General features: G+C 54.9%; 3 protein-coding genes across 10 annotated transcripts in view; 2 read left to right on the forward strand and 1 right to left on the reverse strand.

Moving 5' to 3' along the window:
* Positions 1-10,608, forward strand: part of SEZ6 (seizure related 6 homolog) — a 43,694-nt gene extending 33,086 nt beyond the window's left edge. The window contains exons 5-17 of one of the 3 annotated variants that reach the window (XM_032457582.1): positions 1,964-2,149; positions 4,594-4,762; positions 4,890-5,056; positions 5,632-5,826; positions 6,063-6,201; positions 6,288-6,484; positions 7,113-7,307; positions 7,682-7,873; positions 7,960-8,157; positions 8,436-8,474; positions 8,727-8,844; positions 8,929-9,031; positions 9,202-10,291. In XM_032457582.1, coding sequence (XP_032313473.1) covers positions 1,964-2,149; positions 4,594-4,762; positions 4,890-5,056; positions 5,632-5,826; positions 6,063-6,201; positions 6,288-6,484; positions 7,113-7,307; positions 7,682-7,873; positions 7,960-8,157; positions 8,436-8,474; positions 8,727-8,844; positions 8,929-9,031; positions 9,202-9,234 — 1,931 coding nt within the window. In that variant the 3' untranslated portion in view covers positions 9,235-10,291. Of the gene's footprint in view, positions 1-1,963; positions 2,150-4,593; positions 4,763-4,889; positions 5,057-5,631; positions 5,827-6,062; positions 6,202-6,287; positions 6,485-7,112; positions 7,308-7,681; positions 7,874-7,959; positions 8,158-8,435; positions 8,475-8,726; positions 8,845-8,928; positions 9,032-9,201 lie in introns of all 3 variants that reach the window. The other 2 variants (XM_014559586.2, XM_032457583.1) reach the window with 2 other exon arrangements.
* The window catches only part of PIPOX (pipecolic acid and sarcosine oxidase), a 90,274-nt gene extending 75,696 nt beyond the window's left edge, over positions 1-14,578 (reverse strand). The window contains exon 1 of the mRNA XM_032457593.1: positions 14,178-14,578. The gene's annotated coding sequence lies outside the window, so the exon portion shown is untranslated. The remainder of the gene's footprint in view (positions 1-14,177) is intronic.
* The window catches only part of PHF12 (PHD finger protein 12), a 36,928-nt gene continuing 33,828 nt past the window's right edge, over positions 13,381-16,480 (forward strand). For 5 of the 6 annotated variants that reach the window (XR_004311782.1, XR_004311781.1, XR_004311779.1 and 2 more), the window contains exons 1-2: positions 13,843-13,978; positions 14,625-14,806. Coding sequence is in view for 1 of the 6 variants with exons in the window: in XM_032457580.1 (XP_032313471.1) it covers positions 13,913-13,978; positions 14,625-14,806 (248 nt within the window). In the remaining 5 variants the exon portion in view is untranslated. Of the gene's footprint in view, positions 13,979-14,624; positions 14,807-16,480 lie in introns of all 6 variants that reach the window. The other variant, XM_032457580.1, reaches the window with a different exon arrangement.

A 16,480-nucleotide genomic window follows, 5' to 3' on the forward strand; every position in this document is an offset into this window, starting at 1 on the left:
ACTCATGGGGAAGATGAAAGTACAGGTGCTGAGCATGACACCTGGCTCTTGGCTCAGACCTCCCTGAGTGTCACCCTCCTCCATTCTGGATAGAGTGCCCCACACCCTTTTCCCATCCCATCTTAGCCTGATCATTGGGAGTGACCACCCTGAACAACCACCCAGGACAGCCTTGTCTATTACTCAGGTTTCTACAATTCCTGAGCCCAGGTTTCTATTTCACCTGGAGAAGCAGGTAGGAGAGGGGCGATGGAAAGCAAGTGGGCTCTAAAGCCAAGAGCTTCAAGTGCCCACTCTACCACTTACTGGCTGTGGGATCAGGGTAAGTCCCTCATTCTCTCTGAACCTTAGTTTTCCTCATCTGAAAATGAGTTAATAACTCCTATCTTGCCTTCCTCCTCCTACATATGTTGTAGATATCAAGTAAGAAGAGTGTGAAGGTATTTTAGAAGTTGGAAGGTGCATGCAGATGTGAGGTGTTTTTATTAATCAGGATTGCAAACAAAATAGCAGGCTGGTGCATTCACTATTTGTTCTGTGCCAGACACTGCACATATATGCTCTCACTTGACCCCTCATGTAACATCATTGGATGAAATACTCTACATGAGTGAGTAAACAAGGAAACAGGCACAGAGAAGTTAGGTTACTTGCCCAAGGTGGCACAGCAATTAGGGGAGCCTGTATTCAAACCCAGGCAGTCTGACCTCAGAATCCACCTCCTAAGCACTGCCCCATAATGCTGGCCAATCACAAGTAACCATTCATTGGCCATTATTTTAAGAACCCTGTGAGAGAGGGATGGGTAGGAATCATCCCCCCATTCACAGACCTAGTAACTAAGGCCAGGACAGGTGACTGGACCCTGGTCTGCCCAGAGGCAGCCCTCTTTTTGATTCAGACAAAGGCACACAGAGGCCAATAGAGTCCCTGCCTGGACCTCTCTTCCCATCCACCTAGTGCCATCAGTCGGGGGGCCTCTCCACCCCAAGACCAGGAGTGGTTCCTCAGTCTAGAAGTCCTTATCTCTCCCACCACCCTCAAAGGTTTTCAGACTCTGTAGCCCAGACTCTTCACTCAGCCTTTCCCCTTGACTCCTCTAGGCCTTCTTCCCCACCTCTCAGACCCAACCCCCCACCCCAATTTTTAGCTAAGGCCCCAGCTTGGCCTTGGATTGGGATTTGCTGGGTTGTTTTAGAGGATTTGCTGCCACCATTTGGTCATACTTGGTATGACAATTCCAAAAGTTACCAAGTTTCCCAGGGTAACTGGTCCCTCCCACAACTTCCATGAAGCGTGCCCTGCCTCTCCACCCTGGCCCCATCCTGTTTTTAAAAGAAGTCCACAGCCATTACTCAAGCTTTTTAGCATTTATCAGTGAATACTAGGAAAGCTTTAACTGTCTGACCTCAGTCTTTCCTGCTGTAATTCATATTTGTCCCCACTGGAAAAATAATATCAATACTTCACATCAGTATAGGCTTTTCACTCTCAAGTGCTTTCACATCTACAAGTCATTCAGTAAACATTTCCTGGTTCCAGGGAGCCCAAGCTGAATAAAATACTATCTTGTTTATTCTCACAATAACCCTGTAAGTGGACTGGCATTTTGAACCTCATTTAACAAATGAGGAAACTAGGACACAGAAAGGCTATGTAACTTACTTAAAGTGTCAGAAAGCTTGGACCAGAACCCAAGCCTCCAGCTTTCAGCTCCGTGCTTGCTCCACTAATCAGCCCAGGCTGCTAGAAATATCACTGGCACCCTCTGGGGAAGGGATCACACTCTTCTGGAATTCCTGATACTTCCTCTGGCCCCAAGTGACACCTCAAGGCAGGCTGGGGCAGGCCCCTTTTGCCCTGGCTATGACTCAGCCCCCTCAACATACACACACACACACACACACACACACACACACACACACACACACACACACACACACCACCCATTCTCTCTCTGCAGCCTATCTCCTGAGCTGCCACTTTCCCCAACGTCCAGCTTATGGAGCTGTAACTGTCACCAGCCTCCACCCAGGAGGTAGTGCCCGCTTCCACTGTGCCACTGGCTACCAGCTGAAGGGTGCCAGGCTCCTTACCTGTCTCAACGCCACTCAGCCCTTCTGGGATTCTCAGGAGCCTGTCTGCATTGGTGAGTGGCCCAGGGGGACTCAGTGCTGAATGGGGGAGTAAGGTGGGTGGCTCACTCCTGCTCTTGGTTTCTGTCTGGCACCTTCATTTGCTCACCATAAGGAAGCCAGAAAATGGCCATACACCTCAGTAGTATTCACCCAACCTGCACTTATTAGGCACTTACTGTGTGGAGGCACCATAGGTATACAGAGGTGAATTAAGCAGGGACTGTGCCCTCAAAGAGCCCAGAGTTCCAGGAAATGGGGGAGGAAGGAAGCACATGGGTAGCCAAATTCCAGAGCAGGAAGTAAAAAGTACCAGTGAAGAGACAAGATTGACCTGGGAGGGGAGGAAGCAATCATTCTTAGCTGGGTACTTAGGAGGCTTCCTGGGGGAAGTGGCATTGAAGGTTTGACATATCAGTGGAGGGAACAATGTGGGCGGTGACACAGAGGTGAGAAGGTGAGGGAGTGTTTAGGGACACAGAAAACACCAGGTTTGGCTGGGGCCTGAGACATGTGGAGGGGGCATTGGGAGGGCCTTGAATGTCAGGCCAAGATACTGGGTGGGGAGCTGCTGGAGTTTTGTGAGAGGGCAAGGGTGGGGCTCAGAACTATTCCTCAGGAGAGATGGCCAGGCGATGTCTAGAGGCTAGGCAGCCAGGCAGGCAAGAGGTTTAAACTTAAGACGGTGACTCTGGGAATGAAGAGGCAGGAAGAGGTTCCAGAGACACTGACATGGAAAGGGGGAAAGTAGGAGACTCCAGGCTCTTGTCCTGGGTGATCAGGGAGTCAGAGATTGCTGCCAGTGGAGAGGGGCTTGTTGGTAGAAGGGAGGTGGAGGGTTTAGTTTGCGGTATGAAAGGTAACTTTGGTTGTTGATACTTTTTTCATCCTCTAAACTCTTTCTGGATACCAGGCATAAGCACAGGTGAATAAGCCAGACGTGGATCAAGGATCCCTCTGTCTTGCAGGAAGACTGGAAAGCAGCTCAGCAAATCCAGTGCAGATGGTGCTGTAATGGGGCAAACTCGGGGCACAGTGGGGATCAGAGGTGGGGAGAGCGGCTCCAAAATGAGGAAGGAGGCAAGGAGAGCTTCCCAAGGAGAACGCATGGAAGGATTACAAGAATGTTAGAACTCAGGGAAGTGGAGTGGGTCCCTGGAACAGCATCTGCAGAGTTGCAGAAGCATAAGGCAGCACTCTAGAGCGAGGGCATGGTGAGGTACACCTGGAGAAGAGGGTCTATGGGGAGGGGCTGAAGCTAAGTCAAGAGAAAGTCAGGTTTATAAAGGGGTTGAATGCCATCTTGAACTTGGACTCTGTCACTCCTCAGGGAGCCACTGAGGAATTTAAGTGAAGGATTGGGGCATAATCAGATTTGAAGGGCAGTTCCATTCTGAGACCAAGCAGGAAGGTGGGTCTGCCCTCTCTGCAGAGAAGCAGAGAAGAAACTCACCACACCCCCCTCCCTGGGAGTTTTATTAGGTTAAAATATTCTGCAGTCTTGAACACTTGGAGACAAAGGTACTGGGTCTTAGCCATGGTAGCCTGATCTGAGAGCTGGCAGGGTCCCAAGCTGTGTGTCCAGGAAAGGAAAGTGCTGCCTGGAACCAGCCACACTCCTGTTGCCTCAGACCTCTTCCCTGGTCCCATTTAACTGCCAGGAACTTGTGGCTAAGTAACTTAGCAGCCCTTAGGGATGGGGATGGGCCAGCTACTCAGCCTCCACTTAGGAAGAGAGGACAGTCCTAGGCCAGAGGGGCCAGTGCTAGAAAGGCCCTAGGGGGTCGGCCCAGGAATGACAGTGGTAGTGATGCTGTTTCAGAAAGTGTTTGAGACCATCTCCTGGCTGGCAGTGTCAGCTAAGGGCATGAGATTTGGAGGTGGATGACATGCACCCCAGATGTTTGTCATCCCTGATCTAGTCCTACCCTTTTTTTTATATTCATTCATTTATTTTATTCAACAAACATTGAATACCAACTCTGTGCCTGGTCTGAAAAGGCCTAGCCTCTGCCCCAGTGGGTGCTAGTTAAGGTACATATCCAAAAATGATCGGTTTAGGGAAGTGGCATGAGGTAGAGGAAGCAGATATACCCAAGATGGTTGGAGCCCAGGTAAGGGGTGTTAATAAAGTCCACCTGGCGGGGAGTCAGGGAAGGCATCCCAGAGGAGTCAGCAGAGAGGGAAAGTGACTTACCCAGGGCCACAAGGCTAGGCAGTGGCAGATCTACCGTAGCCAAGGGAGTTTAACATGAATAGTCCTAGAGGTGTAAAAGGTTAGGAGGTAGGGTGCCTGGAGCTGCAGGGTCACAGGGGCAAAGGATCGACCTTCAGGACCATGAGGCAAGAACCCCGCTGCCCCAGACAGAAGATGCTGAGCTGGGATGGGCAAGGAGATTTGTTAGGCTGTCTAGGATTCAGCCTGGGCCTAACCCACAGTCCTGCCCCTGCCTCTCAGCTGCCTGCGGTGGAGTGATCCGCAATGCCACCACTGGCCGCATCATCTCTCCTGGCTTCCCGGGCAACTACAGCAACAACCTCACCTGCCACTGGCTGCTTGAGGCTCCCCAGGGCCAACGGCTGCACTTGCACTTTGAGAAGGTTTCCCTGGCAGAGGATGACGACAGGTGAGGGGATGTCCTGGTGGGATAGGAGTGACTGGTAATACCCTGTGGGAGGGATGGTACCCCAGCCTGGGGCCACACCCCACACAACTCAGCAACCAGCCACACAGCTGATGCTCTCCTGGCCCAGGCTCATCATCCGCAATGGGGACAATGTGGAGGCTCCGCCCGTGTATGATTCCTACGAGGTGGAGTACCTGCCAATTGAGGGCCTGCTTAGCTCTGGCCGACACTTCTTTGTGGAGCTCAGTACTGACAGCAGTGGAGCGGCTGCAGGCATGGCCCTACGCTATGAGGGTGAGCCAGCTGGGGCCTAACTGGTGGTGGGGGCTTGGGCCTAAAATCTCTTCTCTCACCCTCCCTCTCTACCTCCATTCCATCAACACTTCTTCCAACTCAGCCCTTGCTCACCTGGCACTCACGTCTTCTCTCCCTCTCCCACCTTCAAGTCCAGGATTCCTACCCCATCTTTGCAGGAGACCCCTGCCTGGACCCAGGCTCTCTGGTCCAAGGGAATGAATTCACTAGAGTCTGAAAAACAAAAAAGGCCCCAACCCCTAGGGAAGGAGAATTGCTGCAAGAGACATCTAGAACCACTCACGCATGCATGAATTAATTAATTCAGTCAAAAAACTTATTGAGCACACTCTGTGTACTAAGCACAAACCAGGCACTGGGAACACAATGGTGATCAAGATGGCCTTTTGAGCATAATCAGGATGGATGCTGTGGACTGTCCCTGCCCCCTGGCTCAAGCCTCAGACATATATCTGCAGTTAGGAAAAGAAAGGCCCCTAGAGGGAAGTAGAACAACTGCCCCCCTGTGTTTGCCCCAGTCCAGGCTGAGCTGGGCTGGGCCCTATGGTTTACAGCCTTCCAGCAAGGCCACTGCTATGAGCCCTTTGTCAAATATGGCAACTTCAGCAGCAGCGCACCTTCCTACCCTGTGGGTACCACCGTGGAGTTCAGCTGTGATCCTGGCTACACCCTGGAGCAGGGCTCCATCATCATTGAGTGCGTTGACCCCCATGACCCCCAGTGGAATGAGACAGAGCCTGCCTGCCGAGGTCAGTAAGCACCAGTGGATGAACCTGCCAGGGGCAGGGAGCAGGGTGGGCACCAGACAGACAGCCACAGGGCCTGGGACCACAGGGGCCTTGTGACATGTGTGATTCAAGCTTCCCTTGAGGATGAGGTGGGGGCTCCTGGCAGTGGGTAGGCACTCCTGCAGGCAGCCCAATTACATGGCACTGGGGGGGGAACGCGGAGGGGACGTGTCTCCCCGGCCTCGCCTGCCTTCCAGCCGTGTGCAGTGGGGAGATCACAGACTCAGCCGGCGTGGTGCTCTCCCCCAACTGGCCAGAGCCCTACGGCCGTGGGCAGGACTGCATCTGGGGCGTGCATGTGGAGGAGGACAAGCGCATCATGCTGGACGTCCGAGTGTGAGTGCCCTCTGGGCCCAGCCAAGCCAGCTCCTGAGCTCTGGGGACATCTCCTGCCCACCCTCCCTGACAGTCCTCCTCCACAGGCTCCGCATAGGCCCTGGTGACGTGCTTACCTTCTACGATGGGGATGATCTGACAGCCCGGGTCCTGGGCCAGTACTCTGGGCCCCATGGCCACTTCAAGCTCTTTACCTCCATGGCTGACATCACCATACAGTTCCAGTCAGACCCAGGGGCCTCAGTACTGGGCTACCAGCAGGGCTTCGTCATCCACTTCTTTGGTGAGCTTGCCCTTTGGGGAGCTAGTCCCTCGGCCAGCCGTCTTGGGGAGAAGGGATGCCAGGATGCAGACTCGGAACCATGGCAAGTCAGAGAGGCCAGGGCAACAAGGAGCCTGAGTGCCCTTATCTGATGAGGGAAAGCTGGGAAACTCCAGGTGTCACCTGTAAGAAGCTAATCTTGTTCTCCATCTTCTCTGAGGGCCTAGTGAGAGGAAGGGAGCCTCTGTTGCAGTAAGAGGGATTTGGGTAGGCAGCAGGAAGAACTTCGTAACAGAAATAGGGAACTAAGGAAAGGTGTTCGTTTCTACCTTTTGGACAATCTGTAATAGAAGTGACAATTTTCCTCACTCAACCCAGCCCCTCTCTCAGGACTAAGGAATTTGCCAACATGCCTTTGGAAGTGAAGCCAAAATTTAGGTGACAACCCTGGAATCTAGAAGACAGAACAATGTCAGGGACAGCAAGGAGGGGCCCTTGAGTGGAAAGGAATGAATTGCTGGACCTGCCCAGGCAAGGCTAGGACCAGGACAGACTGGCAGGAGCCAGAGTGCCCTCAGGGTGAGTGAAGCTAGCATAGTTGCTTTGGTGCTGGCTGAGGGCCTGCATCTTGCTGCTCCTGTGCCCCCAGAGGTGCCCCGTAATGACACGTGTCCGGAGCTGCCTGAGATCCCCAATGGCTGGAAGAGTCCATCACAGCCTGAGCTGGTGCACGGCACTGTCGTCACTTATCAGTGCTATCCTGGCTACCAGGTGGTGGGATCCAGTGTCCTCATGTGCCAGTGGGACCTAACCTGGAGTGAGGACCTGCCCTCCTGCCAGAGGGGTGAGTGTACCTGTTCCCCATGTTCTTCTCCCCAGTGCAACCTAACGCCTCTCTCCTGGATTCTGACCCAGATTCTAGGTGTTATTAGCTAGTATTCCTGGCCTCAGTTGCCTCATTTGTAAAATGGGATAATACTTTTTCACAGAGTTATCCACCTAGTACTCCAAGTATTTCGTTCCTGGTATATGGCCAATTATTTGTTGACTGATGGATGGGAAGGGGACAAATGAGGGGAGACACCAGCAAAACGGTAGGGGCAGATAAACTGGGGGTGGAGCCAGATGCTATAAAGATGTTGGCCGGCCTGCAACAAGGCCAGTGTGGACTTGGCTTTTGTTGAGTTCTATCTGGGCTACTTATACTCCTACCCATAGTGACTTCCTGCCATGACCCTGGGGATGTGGAGCACAGCCGACGCCTCATATCTAGCCCCAGGTTTCCCGTGGGGACCACCGTGCAGTATATCTGTGACCAGGGTTTTGTGCTGACGGGTAGTGCCATCCTCACCTGCCATGACCGCCAGGCCAGTAGCCCCAAGTGGAGCGACCGAGCCCCCAAATGTCTCCGTAAGTGTCAAATGGGTAGGAGGGGAGGATGTGGCCTCTGGAGACTAGGGGCCTGGCACCCTCACCAGGCTCTACCTGCTTTGCAGTGGAACAGCTTAAGCCGTGCCATGGCCTCAGCGCCCCCGAGAATGGTGCCCGCAGTCCTGAGAAGCGGCTACACCCAGCAGGGGCTACCGTCCACTTCTCATGTGCCCCTGGCTATGTGCTGAAGGGCCAGGCCAGCATCAAATGTGTGCCTGGACATCCCTCACACTGGAGTGACCCCCCACCCATCTGTAGGGCTGGTGAGTGATCTGCCACCCCCAGAACCCCCACCTGGCCCATAGGGCTGCTCTGGCAAAGATGTCAAATGTTGAGAACCAGAACTTCCTGCCCATGCCCTCTTCATGTTACCCTCAGTCTGCCCAGTCTCTGCCAGATCCTTCTGACCTGGTAACACCAAGGCAAATTCTGGGGTGGGCTCTCCTTGGACAAATTCTTCCCATCATCAGCCCACTCCCTGCCTTAGTGGTTTGGCCCTTTGGGCTCACCCACTGCCCTTGGCCCTCCCCTCTTGTTCCAGCCTCTCTGGATGGGTTCTACGGCGGCCGCAGCCTGGATGGTGAGCCCCCACCCTTGAGGGCCAGGGAAATAATCTCCCTGCCCCTAGTTCTCGCAGCTCCCAGGCCATGGGTTACCTAAGGTGGGAGGACAGAGAAAGAGAGAGGTCTGGGACTAGCAGGGCAAAAAGCTCCTTCCCTGCCCCCAGCCAGCTAGAGGGAGCTGGTGGCTAGATGCCCCTGGGCAGAGGTGAGGGGATGTGGGATCCAGGTGACAGGGACCTCTGCCCCAATCCCATCCTCTGTGTTTTCAGTTGCCAAGGCGCCTGCTGCCTCCAGCACCCTGGATGCTGCTCACATTGCAGCTGCCATCTTCTTGCCACTGGTGGCGATGGCGCTTTTGGTAGGAGGTGTGTACCTCTACTTCTCCAGGTGAGTCTGGCTTCCCTTCCTGCCCTGCATACCTGACTCACTCCTGCCCAGCACTCCTGACTCACAGGCTTCTCTGCTGCACAGGCTCCAGGGGAAAAGCCCCTTGCAGCTGCCCAGAACACGACCCCGTCCTTATGACCGCATCACCGTGGAGTCAGCATTTGACAATCCGACTTACGAGACTGGAGTAAGTACCTATACCAGGCCTAACACCCTCATCAGGAACCATTGCTATGCTCCCTTGGGCAGGTACCCCTGAGGGTCCTGCCAAGCCCTCTCACTCTTTCCCTTTCCTTTTCCCTTGGGAAGGTGGATTATGGGCTGGCAAACCTTGTACAAGTTTCCAACTCCCAGCAGTCTCTTTCCTTTGCAGGAGATGAGAGAGTATGAAGTCTCCATCTAGGTGGGGCAGCCTGGGGAAGCCAGCTCAGCCCTGTGTCACAGCCCAGTAGCAGAGCTCCCAGCTTCCTGCTGTCCCTCCACCTCCTGTATATACCACCTGGGAAGAGATGCCACCAGTCCCTCAAGAAGTTGTGCCCTTCCCGCCTGCAATGCCCACCAGGGCCTATTTTCTTGGTACCACTGCCCCCTTAGGGCCCTTCCTTGGGTCCAAGTCAGGGGCATCTGCCTCCAGGCAGAACATGGCTGGAGCACATGCATCAAGAACCAGCATTCTCCTTATCCTCCTTCATGCCCTGGACCTCCAGCCTGGAATTCACAGGCAGAGGGGAGCACCTCTCTCCATGAGACCACTATCCAGCCCTGGCATGTAGCACCCCGCAGCAGGGTTAATTTGACAATGGTGGGAACTGTGCCAGGGTGTTCCTCACAGGGTCATCACCAGTGGCCAAAACTGCTCTCAACAGTGACCTCTGGGTAGTCCTGGCATGCTGATATCAGCCCCTTGGGGAGTTCTCTAGTCCTTCTCTAAGGCCCCAGGAATGGACAATTCTGCCTCCTGTCCCTTCCTGGTGGAGGCAATAATTCCAAGGGATGCTAAGGGGTTTAGGGACTCTACCCCAAGCTCAGGTTGGGCTTCCCTAGGCCACACGACTCATGCTCCACACCAAAGCAGGATATCCTACTGCTCCCCTGGAAGAGAGGGAGCAATATCCTAAAGATAGGGAGAACTTCCCCTGATGTCAGTCTGGCTGTTAAAAGCATCCTCTTTCCCACTAGCCCCTCCTGCAACCCCAACCACTTGTCAGGCTTCCCTCCCGGCCACTGTGTTTTGGAACAAGGGGAGTGGGTGGGTATATTTTGGAGAGGAGCAGAGGTCCAAGGGCCCAGGAATTTGGCATGGAACAGAGGTTTAGAGAGTCCCAGGGAGAGGCCCTGGAGTTGGCTGCAGGCCACTTTGTACATGTAATGTATTATATGGGGTCTGGGCTCCAGCCAGAGAACAATCTTCTATTTCTGTTGTTTCCTTATTAAAATGGTGTTTTTGAAAAAACCAAGCAGCAGCCTAGTGGATGGTGCTTTCTTAGAGGGAAGGGAAGTGGGAGATGAATGGAATATGGACTTTAGGACCAGAAGGCATTCTGGAACTAACAGCTGATCTTCTCCAGATTTTATCAAAAAACAGTTACATGCCAGTGCTTCAAAGACTACTGTCCCAACAAGGTCAGTGCAACAGATGGCATGCGAAATGAGAGCCCCCAGTGGCTGGTGCCACAGGGGTGTGGGAGCCCACAAACCCAACTCCTCATCCATCCCAATGCTTCATTTCCTTCTCTTTGCTAGGTCCAGAACTACCAGCTGGAATGCTCCCAAGCCCCTCCTCAAAGCCACTGTATTGCTGGAAAAGTCCAGGAAGCCTGATGCCTCTCTCTTTTCACTGCTTTCCCAGCTAGCAAGGCTTAGGAAATTGGAATACGAATCAGAGACTGAACCCCTGAACATGAGGCCCTAGTCTGTCTTGGCCTCAGAGGACATCCAGACTGTCAAGCAGAGTGGCAATGCCACATAGGGGCTTGGCTCCTATTGTAGCAAAAGCCATATCCATGGGCTCCAGGACAGAGAGGTTCCTCTCTGCCCCCTCCCTAGGGCCCCAGCACCTCCTGAGATGTAAGTGTTTGCCCAGCCTTGGTCCCCAGCATGCACATCCATGAGGTGTGCTATGCATGGCTGCTTTCCAGATTAAGAGCCAGGCAACAGGGAGTTATGGGCTCTTAAAAGCCAGAAGAAAAAAACCTCTGAAGAAATAGTAGCAGCAACCAGTACTTCTACAGTCTTCCAACAGGGAGGTCTTGACCACTCATGGCTGCCCACCTCCTGGTTCTACCACAAGCCACCTTGAAGTATGGAGAGGCTTGTCCATGCAGAATGCAGTTGCCTATATTAGCCACAAGAGGTCACTTCCGAAGGCGTCTGTATCCCACCTGCTCTCTCTCATCCCCCTAGAACATCCAGGGCTGGAGCTCTCCAAGGTGGCACCAACTACTGGCCCCACTGGGCTGACCTCACCCTCCAAGTTCTAAGAGAAAGATCTGTAGAGTAATTAGTTTCCCCTGTCACTTGTCAACAGAGCCAAGTATTATTTCTTTCATTAGCCCACCAATGCCTATTTCTGTTCTCAACCACAATGATGATGTTGATCAAAACAAAGCTGTGCTCACTGGGCATGTGCCAATGGCTTACTTATCTGCTCCATAATACTTTCAAGCTGACACAGCAGCACAGATGGGCCCTGAGCAGTAGGAAGGAAGCCAGTGGGAGAGGGCCCATGATGTATCAACTTCTGAGGGCCTGTAGCATGAAATACAGCCTTAGAAGAGATGAGGTCTAGCCACTTCCATACTTTTAGCTCAGCTCTCCTCTCTCTGAGAGCCATGTCTCTGACCTATGGCCACTAAGATTTGTTTGCTGAGGTTGGTAGAGGGCAGAGAGGGCCAATCGACATGATATATTCCCCTGCTTAATCAATAAGGCCAACTACCTTATCATTCTTCCCAGGCACCAATAGGATCATTAGAAAAGTCATAAAAACAGAAACGTAAGGCCATACACTGACATCCCCACCCTATCTAACTTATCCTCCTTACTCTCCCAAATGAAGGAGCAGCAAGCCCTCACAGGCAGACAGACAATGTCCTGGCCTGGGAATCAAGAAATCTGTTTCATTCCTGGGTCCTCCATAAGTTCACTATGTGAACTAGGCAAATCACTGTTCTTCTCTATGCATCTGGAAATGAAGGGAGTAATACAGATGATCTTTAAGCCCTTTCCAGCTTTAGGCTTCTGAGAATGCTAAGTATACGTTAACATCAAAAGTGAGCTAGGACACGACTACCTGGTAACAATACCAACTACACTCCTAACGTCAGGCACAATGATGTCATTCCCTTCTCCACCGCTTCATCCACAGCCAAGCAGAAATAACTGGCCTACTCTGAAAATGATACCAAGGGGAGGGGCGGGCACCGTGGAGGGATCATGACGCCCCGCCCAGAATTCGAGATGAAGCCTTTAGACTACAAATCCCAGCATACAGCACTGCAGCTCTGAAAAGTATCCCCTCCTGGTAGGCAAATCACTCTTCCCCGAGTCCATCCTACCGCATGCTGCATCGCACGCACACGGAACTACGGCTCCCACAATCCACCAGACCCACCCCTATTCTCGCTCCCAGTGTGCAGTGCACTCCCTTTCACCCTTCGGGCCCTTGGCGCGTTGCAAACTGGGAGTTGAAGTCCACTGTAGGCAGGTAGCTGGGCGTTGTCAGCATTACAAACTTCGCTTTTGGCTTTCTCTTGGAGAGCAGTTCTCAGGGACAGTGATCAAGAGAGGGTAGTAACGGGCAGGTGGAACTCTCCATGGTGCCACCACTACGAAAAACAGGAATGCTCAAGCTAAAATGTACTGTCGGGAGCGGGAGGGAAGCGGGATCAGCAGCCATCCAGCCCGACACCAAAACATCGTTTTCCGTCCCGATGTCTTTTCTTTTCTCTTTACCAATATGGCGCCTGGTCCAGCCACACCTGACGCTGGAACCAAACAATCCAGTACAACATCCCTAGGAGTACTGCTGTCACCGACAGCCTACCAGCTCCAGCCAACACTACACTTTGCTCCTTTCTGTTCATGTCTGAGGACTCCAAGGACATTGTAGTCTATATCCCATTACCAAAATGGCGAAAGGAGAAGCATTCTGGTTAGGGCCTGCAAGTGACAATACGCCTGCGCGGGAGCCGGCTATGTTGTTGTGGGGCGGGAGCGGAGTACCCTCAACACGCGTGCGCGGGAACACAGTGCTCTTGGTCTACACACAAACACCAATGGATGAAGAGTCCCCGTGTTCCTGCGGCTGCGCGATGACCCTTACGAGCTCTCCCAGGCGCCTGCGCGAGACCTCAGGTCCCGCCCTTTTGTCTCAGTACGCTGGCGCAGGGCAGAAAGGCGGGGCTTCGGCGCTCCAGACGAATGCCAGCGCGGCTGCGCGCCGGGGGGTACCCCCTCACTGCGGCTGCGCGGGGGCCCGGCCGCCGGCTGTCACTGCGGTTGCGCGCGGCGAGCGGCGATCCCGGGGCGCCTGCGCGGGTGGCTTTGCGGGCGCTCGCGGTAAGTTTGCGCCAAGTGCGCGGCAGCCGGGACGCAGACGGCGGCGGCGGCGAGAGGCGGAGCCCGGGGACCACCCCCCATCACCCTCCCCGCAGTCACCTCACGTACCACAACCTCACCTAACCTCTCACCCCCCTCCGATCCCCCCAACCCCGGGATGGCAGCGCCCGCCAGCCTTCCCGGCCGGACCAGCGGTCGCCAGCGCCGGCTTTAGCCTGTGGGACTAGGCCCCGCCGAGGCCTGACCCCCGGAGCCGGGACCCACCGTGCAGCCAGCCGCCGGGCCGAGGCTGAGGGGCCGCTCCCCCCTCACGGCCCGTGGGGAGGACGCTGCCGTCCCGGGGACTGGGGGCCGGGGGGTGGGGGGGAGCCAGGGCGAGGAAGTCGGGACCCGTGTTGGGAAAAAAGAAGGGGGACCGGGGTCAGGAGCGCCCCCTCCCCCCGTTTCCCCCCTCCCCCCGGGGTTGGGGGGGCCGGAGCAGAGAGCGCCCAGCCCGGGAGGTGGATGAATGTGGGAGAAAATGGAGACCAAGACGATCGTGTACGACTTGGACACGTCGGGGGGGCTGATGGAGGTAAGAGTGGCCCTCCTCATCCCTCTTCCCCAGCACCGGGAGGGAACCTCCGCCCTCCGCCCCACAAAGCCGGTCCTGAGCTTGCAGCGCAAGAGGGCCGGGGGAGGGGGGCGCTTCCTCACCCAGACTCTCCCTCCCATCTTTCCAATTCGAAGGGCTGAGTTCAGCCCCCGAGGACGTTTGCAGCAGTTTCACCTACCCGCCGCCCTCGATTCGCTCTCCCGAGGCGCCAACCCACTCCATCTCGTTGCACCGGCGGGCCTCCCCACCCCCTTCTTGTCCGCCCCTTTGTGCTTCCCCCAGCACGTCCGGGTACCGGGCTTCAGGCCTCTGCCGAGCCTGGCTTTGGAGTCCCCCACTGTCCATACAAGGAAGTGGCGAGAAGGGAACCGCGCACTCTCTCCCCATCCCCCTACCCTGATCCTCCCCATTTGGAAGAAGCCGTTCTCGTTGTTGTGCTGCAAGAACGCGATTAGGGTGGGCTCCCCCTGGTTCCGGGGGCTGAGAGGTTCTGGGAGTAGCCTGGATGGGAGGAAGAAGGACAAAAGAGGGGAGAGGGGTGGGTGACGGAGAAGCCGCGCCGGGAGGGCGACGGACCGCCCGAGAGCTCCGAGTGTGCACACACGGCATTTGTATGTGTGTGCAGCAAATCCAAGCTCTGCTGGCTCCCCCCAAGACGGACGAGGCAGAAAAGCGAAGTCGGAAGCCTGAGAAGGAGCCCCGGAGAAGCGGCAGGGCTACCAACCACGACAGCTGCGATAGCTGCAAAGAAGGTGGGGATCTCCTGTGCTGTGACCACTGCCCGGCCGCCTTCCACCTCCAGTGCTGGTAAGGTCTGGGGACCCTTGTGGAGGCCCTTGGCGGACTCGTCTCGGCACATTCCTTCACCCGGCCTACCCCTGCCTGCCAAAATAACGGGCGCTTGTAGCCGCTAGCTGACTTTCTGCAGCCGCTGGGGCGAGTGCCTCCCCGCCCCCAGGTGCTGCCCGGATCCGGCCGTTTGAGGGGGAGGAGCAGCAGTGGGTCTGGACCCCAAGGTGGGGGTTGGGAGGAGTAAGGAGAGCCCCATCTGGGATTGGAAGTCGCTGGGGAGCCGGGACGGAGCCGGCGGGGCACGGCTGGCGGTGGCGGGGGAGGAAGGGGAGGAGCTCCGGGCTCTGAGCCGCTCGCTTGCCCGCTCGCCCTCCGCTCTCGGGCCTCTGCCGGGCTGGGCTCTTCTCCGGGCGGGTGCGCGTAGCCCTCGGCCGCCGGAGCTGCCCTGGTCCAGAGCCGCGGGACGCGGCGCTCGGTTGCTCCCGGCTTTGGAAGGAATCATGGAGGGTGTCTCTCGAGTCCTCCTCTTCTCTGCCTCTCTGTTTACAATATGGCGACCTGCCTTTAAATTATATTTTTATTCTCAGCGCCATTTTGGCTGCATATATGATTTGCAAACGTCTCCCGGGGAACGGTGGGGGTGGCCTCGAAGTCCTTTCTGCAGAAGCTCCTTGGGGGCCAGGGTTGGGATCTCGCCGCTTTGGTCCCTTTCTCTGCCGCCGCTTGCCCCCTGTTGCCTCTTGGAGCTGCCTCCCCCTTCCCTCCCCTCCCCGCGCTGCCGCCTCTTAGGAAATCGGGCCGGGTTAGACAATTAAAATTGCCCTTCGGCGCAGATTTCACTTCTTCGCTCCGGATCTGCGAACCCTTCAATGCAGAATTCTTTACTGCTGGGGCAGGATTGTGTGCGGTGGCTCCGCGAGGGCATTTTTAAGGAGCGGAAAGCTGGAAAGCTGTGCGCTTTTTTTTTTTCCCCGTTACTGAACGCGAGGGGAGGGGAGAGACGGTAGAGAGAGGGAGGGACCTGGGTTGATCGCCCGCTGCTTGATCCTCCTCAGCAGCTCAGCCCAGAACAATCCAGCCAAGAAGAGTTTAAACTCCAGCTTCTGTTTGGAGAAATCACCTCTGCCCTCCACAAAAATCCCACAACTGTGCCGGGACCCCGATTGCGTCTTGTTCTGATGGGACTTGTTCTGTTGTTCAGCAACAGTTGACTGAGGCAGACGTTTGTGAGAGGAGACTGCTGGAGAGAGAGCGGGAAACAGAGGGGCTGCTCTGTTTGTTTCCACCGGTTTTTGATGTTGCCTTTTTTAGCCCTCTGTTTAAAAAAAAAGTGAGATTTTCCTTAAGCACCCCGCACAGTTCCAATCACATTCCGTTTCTCAGTTGGTGTAGTAGTGCCTACTGTGTATTTGTATTAATTGCAGGTTTTGGAACACTTACTGGACAGATGACTGATGCCGGGAAAATTAAGTCTGTGGTCAGAAGTTATGTAGGAAGTTCCCATTACCATTCCCAAGATTCTTTAGCCCAGGAGGGCACCCCATCTTGGCTTGTAATGTTGCAGGGACAAAAATGATTATCCTGGAGGGAGCTTTGCTGCTGGCTTTAAAATTTTTTATTATGAAATGACTAACACTAGCAGGAAGGATCTGTGGTTTTTAGCCTTTGCTTTCTATAAGATGTAATCCA

The sequence above is a fragment of the Camelus ferus genome, chromosome 16 (genome assembly GCF_009834535.1).
Source record: "Camelus ferus isolate YT-003-E chromosome 16, BCGSAC_Cfer_1.0, whole genome shotgun sequence".
Taxonomy (NCBI): domain Eukaryota; kingdom Metazoa; phylum Chordata; class Mammalia; order Artiodactyla; family Camelidae; genus Camelus; species Camelus ferus.